General features: G+C 38.7%; 1 protein-coding gene across 1 annotated transcript in view; it reads left to right on the top strand.

Moving 5' to 3' along the window:
- Positions 1-11008, top strand: part of efnb3b (ephrin-B3b) — an 82579-nt gene extending 71571 nt beyond the window's left edge. Inside the window, exons 3-5 of the mRNA XM_051900868.1 lie at positions 665-757; positions 2800-2868; positions 6985-11008. Of these exons, the coding sequence (XP_051756828.1) occupies positions 665-757; positions 2800-2868; positions 6985-7406 (584 nt within the window). The 3' untranslated portion in view covers positions 7407-11008. The remainder of the gene's footprint in view (positions 1-664; positions 758-2799; positions 2869-6984) is intronic.
- The last annotated feature ends 1370 nt before the right edge of the window (positions 11009-12378 follow it).

The following is a 12378-nucleotide window of genomic DNA, read 5'->3' as shown; positions in this document are numbered from 1 at the left end:
CAATGCAGTGCTCTCAACTTGACCTATGTTGAAAGTGACAAATCACTATCTGTTACTATCTCTGTCTTGACTCATCGTTTGATCAGACTGGCAAAAGTTTAGACATTTTTAATCAAAATTGGATTAAGAATAACATTTTAAATTCAAAGTAACTACTAGGCTCTGATGCTAACTATTTTATACATTGTATGTACAATATCTCTGGATATATTTGTGGAAATATCAGTTTCCGCAAAAAAATCTTCCCCTTGAAATGAGATAAATGTACTTGAGAAGCAACACTGCATAAGATATTAAGACTTGTGTTCAGAGAATGTATCTATAATAGAAGTGTATTTAGAACTAACTTATTTTGTCTGCACTGGCAGATTTTTGTTTCAAGTAAAAAACAAGTTTTAAACAAGTGAAAAAATCTGCCATTGCAGTAAGACACAAATACACTTGTAAAAAAGATACAAAAATAGATGTACATTCAAGATATAATCTATGAAAACAATGCATAATATGTTATGCAGTGTTGCATTTCAAATATATTTCTCTTTTGAAGTATTTTTTTACTTGGAAAAAATGTAATAAAAGATTTTGAATTTTTTGAATTGATGTTGATTGATGGCTCTGTATGATACAGTATAAAAATAATAAAATCTCTTCTTTTCTTTCACAGCTACATCAGACGGGACACGTCAGGGGCTGGAGAGCATGAGAGGAGGAGTTTGCGCTACACAGGGCATGAAGGTGGTGCTGAAAGTGGGACAGAGTGAGTAACACACACACACACACACACACACAAACTCTTGGGAGCATATCGGCAGACAAAGCCAGAGGGTTGGTCACCTGAAACAGTTACGGATGCTGGATTTGCAGAAACTTAGGCTCAGTAAAGCGTTTCTCTCAGTGGCACACATGACCACTCTCATGACCAATAGCTGTTGTTTACACACAAACTCTGTCGGGCCCTTGTTAGTTTTCATTATTAAACTCAGGAAAACAGCGGTAAGTGAATCCCAACAGACTGTGGACACAACTCCCTGAGCCGTAACAGTACACCACATACACACACACTCGTGTCTGTTTAGTTGTGTATTTAGAGTTATTTATCAGTCATGCCTATCACACTACACTGTTGAATGAAAGAGGATTCAACACAGCTATGAAACATTTTATTGTTTTTCTTTTCCAGTTTATTATTATTTATTTTTTCCTGTCTCCATCTTTAGCTATAATTAGATTTTTCTTTTCAGAACATTTATTGACTTTACTTTAAAATCCCTTTTTGTTTCTCTTTTTCACTCTCACTCTCTCACTGTAGTTGTTATCTGCTTTGTGGCTGAAAGGTCACGTCTGTTTTGTTTGTCATCTAAATAAAAGCCGTTTCGGTTGGAGATATCTGATGAGATGTGCCTGCACACACACAGACTGTCATGGCATTTTGACAAGTGTGACAGCTCGCCGTAAGCTCAGAGATGACTGTGTGTGTGTGTGTGTGAAATGTCTGTCTGCTGTCTAAAGTGTTTGTAACCTCAACAGTAGCCTCTCAACAGCAACATTATTGTGTGATACATCTTAAAGGGACCACATTTTACACTTTTGCATTTTATTCTGTTCCCTAAAGTTAAAGTTGTTCTCAATATTGCAATAAATCAAGGTCGACACAAAAGCCTTTTAAACGTCTACAAACACTCAAGTATCAGTTAAGTTCAAGTGCTGAAAAAGGGCATAAGTAAACCAATATCCTTCACAAAGGTCTCTTTGGTATAACGGATAAATAAAATAATGAAATAGTCAAAGCCTACTTGCACTGGACGTGCTGGTTTCGCCTGCGGTCATGTCCTCATCTCATATATGAAACACCTGCGATTCACAACTACCTGCTAATGCACTTGCTTTTGCGTAAAGTAGTATTGTTGACAGGTTTGACTGAGTAAGGGCAAAACACTCAAGATACTGTATAGTACCTCCAATGCCCTGTAGATGGCGATATTGCTTCTTTTGTAGCAGAAATAAACTGCTGCAGAAAAAGTTAGGTGCCATGCAAAATATAATGAATAATTGCATTACTCATTACAAATGTATTGGAGTAAAGAGTACAAATACTTTTTAAAAAAATGTAGTCAAGTAGAGAGTAAAAGTTGCTAATATTGCTTGTGTTGTCAAAAGTACCGTGTTAGTCTTGTCAAGTCGGTACTGAAATTTTAAAAATGTGACGCTTTGAGCGCTGTTGAGCGGATTCGTAAACACCTCTGATTGGTCACATCAGATATGTCTGTGATTGGCTACAATGATCAACGCTTCAAAAACATGTTGTAAATAGACATCAATGACACTCTTCATTGAGAGCTTACACAGATACACACAGGAGCGTTTAAAAGCAGGCATCTATCAGCGGACCGGCCTGCTTTTTTAAACGCTCCTGCTCCCGCTTTCAAATTCAAACACTTCCGTGTGCTTTCAAACGCTCCCGTGCGTTGATCACTGTAGCCAATCACAGACATATATGTTGAGTGCGTGAACACAATAGCCAATCAGAGGTGTTTACAAATCCGCTCAACAGCGCTCAATACTTCACATTTTTAAAATTTCAGTACTTTTGACAACACTAATATCTTTGATACTCAGTCAAGATACAAAGTAGCCAAAAAGATACTTAAGCACAGTAACTAATTACATTTACTCAGATACGTCACACCACTGCTTACAAGGTTGTGATACAGTTGCATATGTTATTCTTACGTTGTTTGCAGGTTGACTGAATCATTATTATTATTATTATATAACTGTTTCTCAATTGTTTGTCCATAGGTCCATATGGTCTGCCGGCCAAATCTCCCAAACCTGACCCCGCGGGCCGTATCAACAACCCAAATCCAGGTAAACACAGCTGCCTTCAGTATCATGAGGATACGACTCATCCCAAACAGACACAACATTAATAAAAGAACAGAACTAACTTAAGGAACAAGGGAAGGAAGCGACAGATGGATAGAGAGAAACAGGCGTCTTGGCGCTCAGGTTCTGTTTGATATATTCCACCCTTCTGTTTGTTCTCTCCTCCTCACATTCCCTCATTTTTTCCCTCTTTTCCTCTGTTCTGCATCTTCTACGGAGGCCCCCAAGCTGCAAACTGGAGGCAGAATGCGGTGGGGGTAATGGCCGCACAGGGAAAAATAAAGGATGAGAGAGCCATCGTTTCGGAGACTTATTAATGCCATTAGTTTAGCGGCCCGGGTTTAGTTGGTCCTGAGAGGAAGAAAGACACAGAAAATGGGAGGGAGAGAGGGATGATTAGTGTATGATGATAGAATGAGAAAATTACTCACACTCTTTGTTTCCTCGGGTATGACATTTGGGAGTGCGAGACTGGTGCCTCGTGTCTTATTCTGTTTTTTCTTTGACATACAGACACAAAATAAGAGGGAGAGATCGTGTCTCATTATCTGTCTATGAGTCTATCTATATGTCTATCTATCTATCTATCTATCTATCTATCTATCTGTCTATCTGTCCGTCTGTCTGTCACCAGTTGGAGTGGTGGAGGGTGTAGGTGGGTTTGGGGGGCTGCAGGTCATTACGAGCATAAATAACACGGACAGTCATAAAGACATGGAGCGATGGTGGAGGTGGAGGAAAGGAGTGAGGGATGGAGTGAGAAAACGAGAGGAATTGTGTCAAGAATAATGATGGGCCAATTGAGAGCGCCTGCAGACAGATCCCTGTATTTCCGACCATTCTCTCGCTCGGCAGGGGCTCTCATTGTCTCCCGTAGAGATCACAACTGCACACACACATATACACGCACTGAAACATCAGAAACGTCCAGCTAAGTTAGCACAATGGTCATTTGTTCCATCTCTTGTATTTAAAGTGTATTATCAAACCTGTTGTACCTTTCCAATCTGTGTTTCCCAATTGCTATAGTTTGCTGAGCTATAGTTTGCCTTTGTAAAAAAGGAAAGGTTCACCACCAAAATAACAATTCTTTATTCTGTCGAACACAAAATTACAATATCATTAATGAATTTTCAAACTGCCAATTTACATATACTAAAAGTATACAATGACTACAGGCTGTAACATACAGTAACATGATAGTGGTATATGCAACTAGGTTTGTGTGAATACCACAATTTCAGTTCAGTTCAAAAGTTTATTTGTATAGCACTTTTCACAATACAGTACATATTGTTCCAAAGGCAGCTTTACATAAAATGCATGTTTTAAATGTATCAATCAAGAAGCCACAAGTTGTTATTCTATGAAAATTCATCATTTCATGCAAATTTGATGTCACCAAACACCGTTAGTTATAGTACGTTGCACAAACCAAACATGACGTGGTGATGGAGGGCAATATTTTCATTCTAAAAATCCCTTGAAGGGTTCACCCAAAAATGAAATTTCTGTCATTAATTACTTACCCTCATGTTGTTCCAAACTCATTATTTTTGTTTTGTTTTTGCACACAAATGTATTCTCATCGCTTCATAACATTAAGGTTAAACCACTGTAGTCATGTTGACCATTTTAACTATGTTTTTACTACTTTTCTGGACATTGAATGTAGGTTTTCAATGGAGGATTAAAAAAAAACCTCTCGGATTTCATCAAAATATCATAATTTGTGTTTCGAAGATGTACGGGTGTGGAATGACATGAGTAATTAATGACAGAAATTTAATTTTTTAGGTGAACTAACCCTTTAAATATGAATGTCTTCAGAAGACTTTAAATACCTCACAAGTCATATGGACTACATTCATTTTGCTTTTTTCCATTTTGAAGCTTGACAGCCTGTGTGTCAAAACAGCAGCTTAGACATACAAAAGAAACTCCTACGGGTTTTAGATTTTCGTTGTTGGATGAACTGTTTCTTTAATAACCTATAAAGTCTATATAGTAAGCCAGTCCACCTTTGAGAATGACCATGTGGTGGTTATCTAGCACATCTCTATTGTGAGGTTTTGTACTTCCTCAGGTTCTTCATCTTAAAGAGCCCAATCAAGCCACAGCGTTTAGATTGGCTTTCATTTCCCCTGCGAAATGCCTCCCACACGCCATAATCCCGTTATGTAAAGATAAATGACTAATATAGCCTCATAGATCCCACATCTATTAAAATGCTCTCTCAGCTGTTGTTCATAGAAGAGGCTAAATACTCAATACTGCAGCCCATAAACCACAGCTCATGTTTCCATGTGTTTAAAAAAAAAAAAAAAAAAAATTATTTATTATGTGTTTTTATTACAGAAGAGAACATTTAGAGCTGCTGCTCCCCGGTGTGTCCTCTGAGTGTTTAACAGCTTTTAGGGCAAAAAAAAAAAAAAAAAAATCGAACGATAAACAACTTCCAGCAGCAAAAAAAAAAAAAAACGTTGCTATATTAAGAATAATTCATGGTGTAGCCTAGTCTGCAAGTACTCTAAAGGCCTATTCACACAGAGGAAATATTCAGCATGGATATTCACTCAAAAAACAACAATTTTGAATTAAAAAACAGAGCACTTCTATGAAACCATTCATACTGGAGACAAAACTTTGCCTGATTATGGAAGGTTTTTCCAGTTTACTCTCAATGTGAATAGACCTTTTGTCTGACTTTTGTGTCACTTCTGCATTTTGTTCTTGTTGTGAACAGGACTTAATGCTGTATCCAAATACTCATCTCCTTATCTTTATTTTTTCAACTCAACGGTCTGATGATTGTGGTTCACGTCTCCATTGCCAGACCACAGCGACTGACCACAGGTTTACACGTGCCAAAACATGCATGTTTGCTGAAACCCAATCCACCTTGACTCATTTTAATATGAGTCACTGGTCAGCGAGTTCAGAGAAAAGTCCAGTACTTCACAACATCCCCCAACTTTATTCCGATTTCTGACAGTTTGAGTGAACATGGAGGGCTCTAATTGGTTCAGTCTGATCTGTTAAGGACATGAACAAGCCAATCAAAGGGTTAGATGACTGGCCCCATTTAATTTGTTCCATTTGATTGGTTAAAGTCATTAACTAGCCCATCAGATGACGAGGTAGACGGAGGAAGGCGATGCTAGAGGGCAGGATGTGGCAGCGCTAATGAACCCGCTACATCAGACTAATACTCATGTAAGTGTCAGAGGGCACTTCTCTGAGTCCGCGCTCCAATACGGGAACAAGTTAAAGGTGGTCATCTCACTAATGGGTGTCACCACATGTGATCCAGAAAGTTTCCTGACAAAAAGCAGTGAACTTTAGAAAACTATGCTCAGCCAAGGGGCGTCAATTTACGGGACTTATGTGAACTAATTTTATGTTGAAGCTTGTTCAAGCTATATGTGACTTCATCATTTCCATCACAAAACTTGTAATTGTTGATAAATTCTTTTCAAACTGTCCTTTTTATCATGATATTCAGATCATAAATGTTGTTTTGTCACCTTAATGTGGCGTGACACATTGCTGAAACTAATTCAATGTCCAAAGCTTGTTAGTTAGCTAAAAAAATGCACATCAATAAAATCATAAATATGAAATATATGCAATATTTAATATATGCATTTTATTTTTACTTATTTTTATCTGTTAGCCATATACACTACCGCTCAATAGAAACCATGCTACTTTATTTGATTAATAAAAAGTTCAGAAAAGTTCAAAAGAACAGCATTTAGTTGAAATAGAAGTCTTTTGTAACAGCATAAAAGTCTTTACTGTCATTTTTGATCAATTTAATGCATCCTTGTTGAATAAAAGTATTAATTTCATTAAAAAAAAAAACATTTGAATGGTAGTCTATGTTAGAATAAATCTCTAAACTCCATTAAAAAATGTCTGAAGAGGAAATTTTCTCAAAGAACAGTCATGACAGCCACCATTTAAATTATTATATCTCTAAATTGTTAATTATATCTGAGTCAAAATGACTCAAAATGATTGAGTATTTGGCATAGATCTGAAGTGTCTCTATATATCTTTGGAATTGCTCAAATTCTTCACTTTGTTTTGCAGGTGCTGGAAACAACACACATCCCAGAATTCCTCCCAGAAGTCCTGGTGGAGAAAATGGCCCCCTTCCTCCCTCCAACATTGCTGTTATCGCAGGTGCAGCCGGCGGTTCGGCCTTCCTCCTGCTCGTGACCGCCGTGATCTGCGTGGTGTGCTACCGACGACGACATGCCAAGCATTCCGAATCACACCACCCTCCCCTCTCCCTCTCCTCCCTGACCTCGCCCAAACGGGGATGCGGTGGGGGCGTAGGAGGTGGCAACAACAACGGCTCGGAGCCTAGCGACATCATCATCCCGCTGCGGACTTCTGACTCCGCCTACTGCCCGCACTACGAGAAAGTGAGCGGGGATTACGGCCATCCGGTCTACATCGTACAGGAGATGCCCCCTCAGAGTCCCGCCAACATCTACTATAAAGTATGAGAACCGGAGACGACCTTACCGACAACATCCGCTGAGACCACTCCCACCTTAAACGACTACCTAAATCACGCCCCCAAGCCCCGCCCCCCACAGTCGGCATCCCCGTAGATCAGATTCTTTTACCTTCACACGCATTTCTCCGACACACTGACCGCTCGTGGTGAAGTGTGTCTGTGTGTGTGTGTGTTATCATTCCTCGCCACTCCCCCCAACTTTGGCCTTTTGTTGGAGAGAGGATGTCCTGTTGTGAGGGCCTCCCTCTCTCTGACGTCCCACATGGGGAAAAGTTCTTAAAGCTAGAGAAGACCTCCTGGAGCGATTCAGCCAACTGAAAAACATTAACTCCTTTTATGGGGGGCATTCTGGAGCACAAGCATCAAAACTTTTTTCTGATGTACTTGCAAAAACTGAGACTATAAACATACAAAAAAGAAAAAGAAAACTTGTCCAAACCTACAAAGACAACTTTGAGTTTGAATGCTACATTTACTCACAAATAGCAGTCTAGTTTGTGTTAAACTCCTTCGTAAGGGGGAGGGGCCATTGATTCAGCCAGTCGTCACATAGGGCTGCAGTCACGTGATCTAGGACCCATGTGTTTGATTGGTGGAGTTGTAGTGGCGTGGAGAATCTTGTATATTTTAATAACGTGTGTATTTTGTGAGTGTGTAGGATAAATATTCCAACACTCCAGTCGCACAAGTTGCGACCGGCGTGCATCAATACAACTCGCGAGTGTTTTTGTGCGTGGATGAGTGTGCGATTGAGTACAGTGTTAGTGTGAGCAAGGGCGTGTGTGTTTGTTAGACTGTTTCAAACCAAAACACAAAAATATGAGCGAACATCAAAAAAGTTTTTTATCGCTTTCAACACATAGATTATAATTATATATGAATACTCAGTAAAATAATTTTTAGATTTCTTTTTCATGTAAATTTACAGTTTGCTAGGCCTAATTTTTGTTTTCCTATTTTTTATGACATGCTGACCTTGTTTCCTTCCCTTTTTGAGTTGTAAATTAATTTAATGCTTTCATTTTGTTGCAGAAACCAACCAAGTTTGTTTGGTTCCCCCTCATTTTCCTCTTTCCCAGGAGTCTCCTCCGCTCTACACATATATTTTTATAGCTCCTTGTACTCTGATGTAGTTTTGAAGATAGACCTCGTTTGTGAATGTGTTGAGGTAGAACAATCCGAGAAGTTTTTTTTTATTATTATTATTTTTAAAGACGCTTGGAAAAAAGGGAAAAAAACCCAGAAAGGAGGCAAGAATTGGATGGGGGTGAAATAAAAAAGAAAAGAATGCGAACACCGCCTGTTGGGAAGGCAAACACACGAGCGAGGAAACTTCCAGAACGACTGTGAAACTATGGAAGAATCACACATTAAAAGAAAAAAATAGGGGAGGGGGAGGTGGGGGGAGAGAAGGAAAGTTGAAAGATGCTTGAAGGAGGAAAGAAAGAGAGAGAGAAAGAGAGGGATGGAAAGGTTTTTATTAACTCGTCTGAAACAGTGGAAGAGGCAGATCTAGGCCCGGTGGTCTTCTGAGGTACAAAGAGACAGATGAGGGGAAGAAAGGAACTCATTCTCTCAGATGGACAACGGGATAGATGGACACACAGAATTACTCTTACAGACACACAGTGCTCTTTTGTGTTCACATGAAGTGAAGTGGAAATATTTCTAGACTCGTTTCAAATTCTTGAGTATCTGCGGGCACGTCTCAATTTAATGTAGACTTGTTCGGACACACATACATACACACACTTTTGGAGAACGACTCAATGGCCATGGCACACAGAAAAGCTCTTGTAAAGAGATTTAATCACATACACACACACATGCACACCTCCAAAACACAATCAAAAGCCATTCTGATTGGGCATATATGCTGGTTACCTCAACAAATGCAGTGATTAGCATTGTTCTTTCGCGTTCTCTTTCTTCCCTCTCTTTGCCTTTCTCTCACACACACACACAATCATGCAGCTTTGTAACTAGCTGTGTGTTTTTCTCAGTTAGTGCCAATGAAAAGCTCTCTTTTAGGCCTGCAACATACTCTACGCAAGTATGCTAGCGCAAACGCTTCTAGCACGTCGCTGCATTCTGAAATGTGTTAGAACTCAATTGCATTCTCAGTATGACCACAAAGGGTGCTATAGGATGTTTTAGCATACATTTTCTTCTTCTGCAGTCAGTTTTCTGTTTGGGAAACAATCTCGCTAAGCTAGTTAGCCATCTATGCTATTCCAAAAAGTTAGCTAAAGCTATTCACAGGCTGAATTCAAAATGGCATACTAATAAGCTAGTATACTATTACATTATTAATATCATGACCATGATTTAATTAAAATAAGGGAACAAATTAGTACAATGCTTTTCCTGAAAACAACTAAACTTCGTTCACATTTGATCTAGCACTTTCTAATGTGTTGACCAAGCATTAGCATCCATGTTTGCATGCTTGCGTAGAATATTTTTCTGGCCTTAGGAGTACAAATTGTGTTCTGTTTCACTGCCATTGTCACAGTGTGTTTTGTATGCGTGTAAAAGAATGTTATCGCTAAGAAATACACCGCATACACGCACATAATAACAAGCCATTCATACCCAAAAATGTTGGTGGTCTTATTTTCCAGATGTGATTTGTGACTGACTTGAACAATCTGTTACTGTTTTCAATCTGCCTAGAAAGCTTCAATATTTGTCTCTCAAAAGCATTTAGTTTTGTATCACTCTGGTGCATCAAGACTGTGAGAAAAAAAAAAAACGACATTGTTTTCCTGTCACATTGATGTTTTCTTCTTACACGCAAATTTGGATTTTGTTACTTCAATATCAAGTTGCCTAAAATGTGGAGGTATTTCATTTGTTCAGCGCTGTTGTATTCGTGAGCTGTTTCATACATATTTAAGCGTTCAATTTCTGTTCCAATTCTGTTGCATTTACTAAAACAATCAGCGTAAGCCATGTCTCTGACCCTGTGCACATGGACTTGGATACATGTGTGTGCGTGTTGGTGCGCGTATTTGTCCGAAAGACACGTTGACATCGTTCAAAGACGGACCGACGTGGAGGGGAACGTTCGCAGGTGCTGTTGCGTTCGGATCACAGAGGACACATGAGGAGACACAAACTCTCTCTGCTCACCATCCTCCCTTTTTTAGGTCTCGTTTATCGAACATCTGGCCTCAGAAAGGTCCATCTTCTGTCTTTCATATCGAGCGGTTCTTTGTGCACTTGCTTTCGCCATGAACGCTGGGACCAGTATTCTGTACGCAGACACAAGCGGGGGACGGAACCACAAAGTGTGTATTTTTTTAGAGAACGCTTCAGTTGTGTGTACGTGTTTCTCTGTGCCAATAGCCAGCGGGTGGCGGCCACTTTAAAGACCTCCATTCCTCTCCAGTGATGTGTTCAGACGTTTGTAAAACACCATGTTTGTGTGTGATGTTTTCTTTTCTGTGTCCATCCCTCCATCTTTCGCCCCCCTCACGATCCCTCTCTTGTTTTCCCTCCTGCATACATGCCTTTAAAAGGGTTAAACAACTAATACATTCCTTTGAAGAAATGTTGATTAAAAAACACAAAAAAACTTTACAATGCATTCTCGGATCTTCTTTACTCTGCTCGTGCTTGTGTTTGCATACATTGAGTTTTGTGGATTTTCACTGAACATGCAATTGAATGAGATGAGAACCATTTAATGCTCTTTTCTTTCCACTTTACCATCAGTCCTGGTATTTCATCTTCTCTAAATTAAACCACTGGATTTTACAGTCGCCATCCATTGCCAGTAGAGCAATGAATGTGTTCTTTAAGTGCACAGAAATATCTTTTCTCATATTATTTATTTCAGACTGTATCTCTCTTTCGCTTTTATTGCTTTCCTTTAGATCCTTCTGTATGTTTTCTGAAATACCATTCAGTTGCCAAAGCAACCATTGCCTTCTGGCAACAATTTCATTTATATGAAAACTCACGAAATCTGGTACTGATTGTCCCCGTGAGGTTGCCACACAGTTACAGGTGATGCTGAGGCAAGGACTGTATTATTGGCCTGGGAATGCTTATGTCGTGCCACAATCCTCTCATTGGTGTAACGTGAAGAGGAAGGTTCTGGAACACAAGGGAGAGAAAGAAAAACACATTTAAAAAATGTCCTTATAGGCTTCTGCGGTCATCTTTATTGTGTAATCATTTTTCTAAAATGTACTTGTATGCTATTAATGACCCAGAGGAATATTTTATTGTGTTTAATCAGGGAATTTCTCAACCATGTCTCAGATTTTTCTCCTTCAGTTTTCTTTGGTTATAAAATAAAATGTCAGCAAATGAGACAATTATTTGATAAAATGTGATAAAATTAATGTGGATTGCATAGCTCAGATAATTAGGTTTTAACAAGAATTTAATAAGAAATGTTTGAGCTCATTTTATCTCCATTTAATGTCATTGCTGTCTCTGAGAGTGGTTACCTTTTTTCCAGTTGAACACCTAAATTAATTATATGCTTAACTTCAAAACACAAAAAAATCCACAAAAAGGAAAACGCCATGCTCAATCAACCTTTTTAAGTACCTAAAAATTTTAAATAATGCTAACCTTTCATCAAAAGTATTGAATTTCATAACATCTTCACATAATTTAGAGAAATTTTTTTTTTAAATAAAATTGTGTAGTGTTCAATTTTGATTCGGTTTTAATTAGATTTTTTTTTTTTTAAATTAGACATTTTATTCAGTTTAATATATTTAATTCAATGCATCGACATTTCATCATCTCTTGAACCCCCTGCAATCATGAAGCTCAATGGAAGTGATTTTCAACCTGGGCTGCGTCTGAAAGCTTAAAAATGCTGTCTTCGGAGGATGCATTCCAAGGTAGCGCATTAAGGCACGACCGAATCCAATGGGGGCAAACATCCTCCCTATCCTCCATCCTCCCACCTAAACACATACAAAGTCACAATT

This window comes from Ctenopharyngodon idella, chromosome 7, assembly GCF_019924925.1.
Source record: "Ctenopharyngodon idella isolate HZGC_01 chromosome 7, HZGC01, whole genome shotgun sequence".
NCBI classification, from domain to species: Eukaryota; Metazoa; Chordata; class Actinopteri; order Cypriniformes; family Xenocyprididae; genus Ctenopharyngodon; species Ctenopharyngodon idella.
The sequence above is the reverse complement of the archived record's forward strand: the minus strand, read 5'-3'. Positions and strand labels throughout refer to the sequence as shown.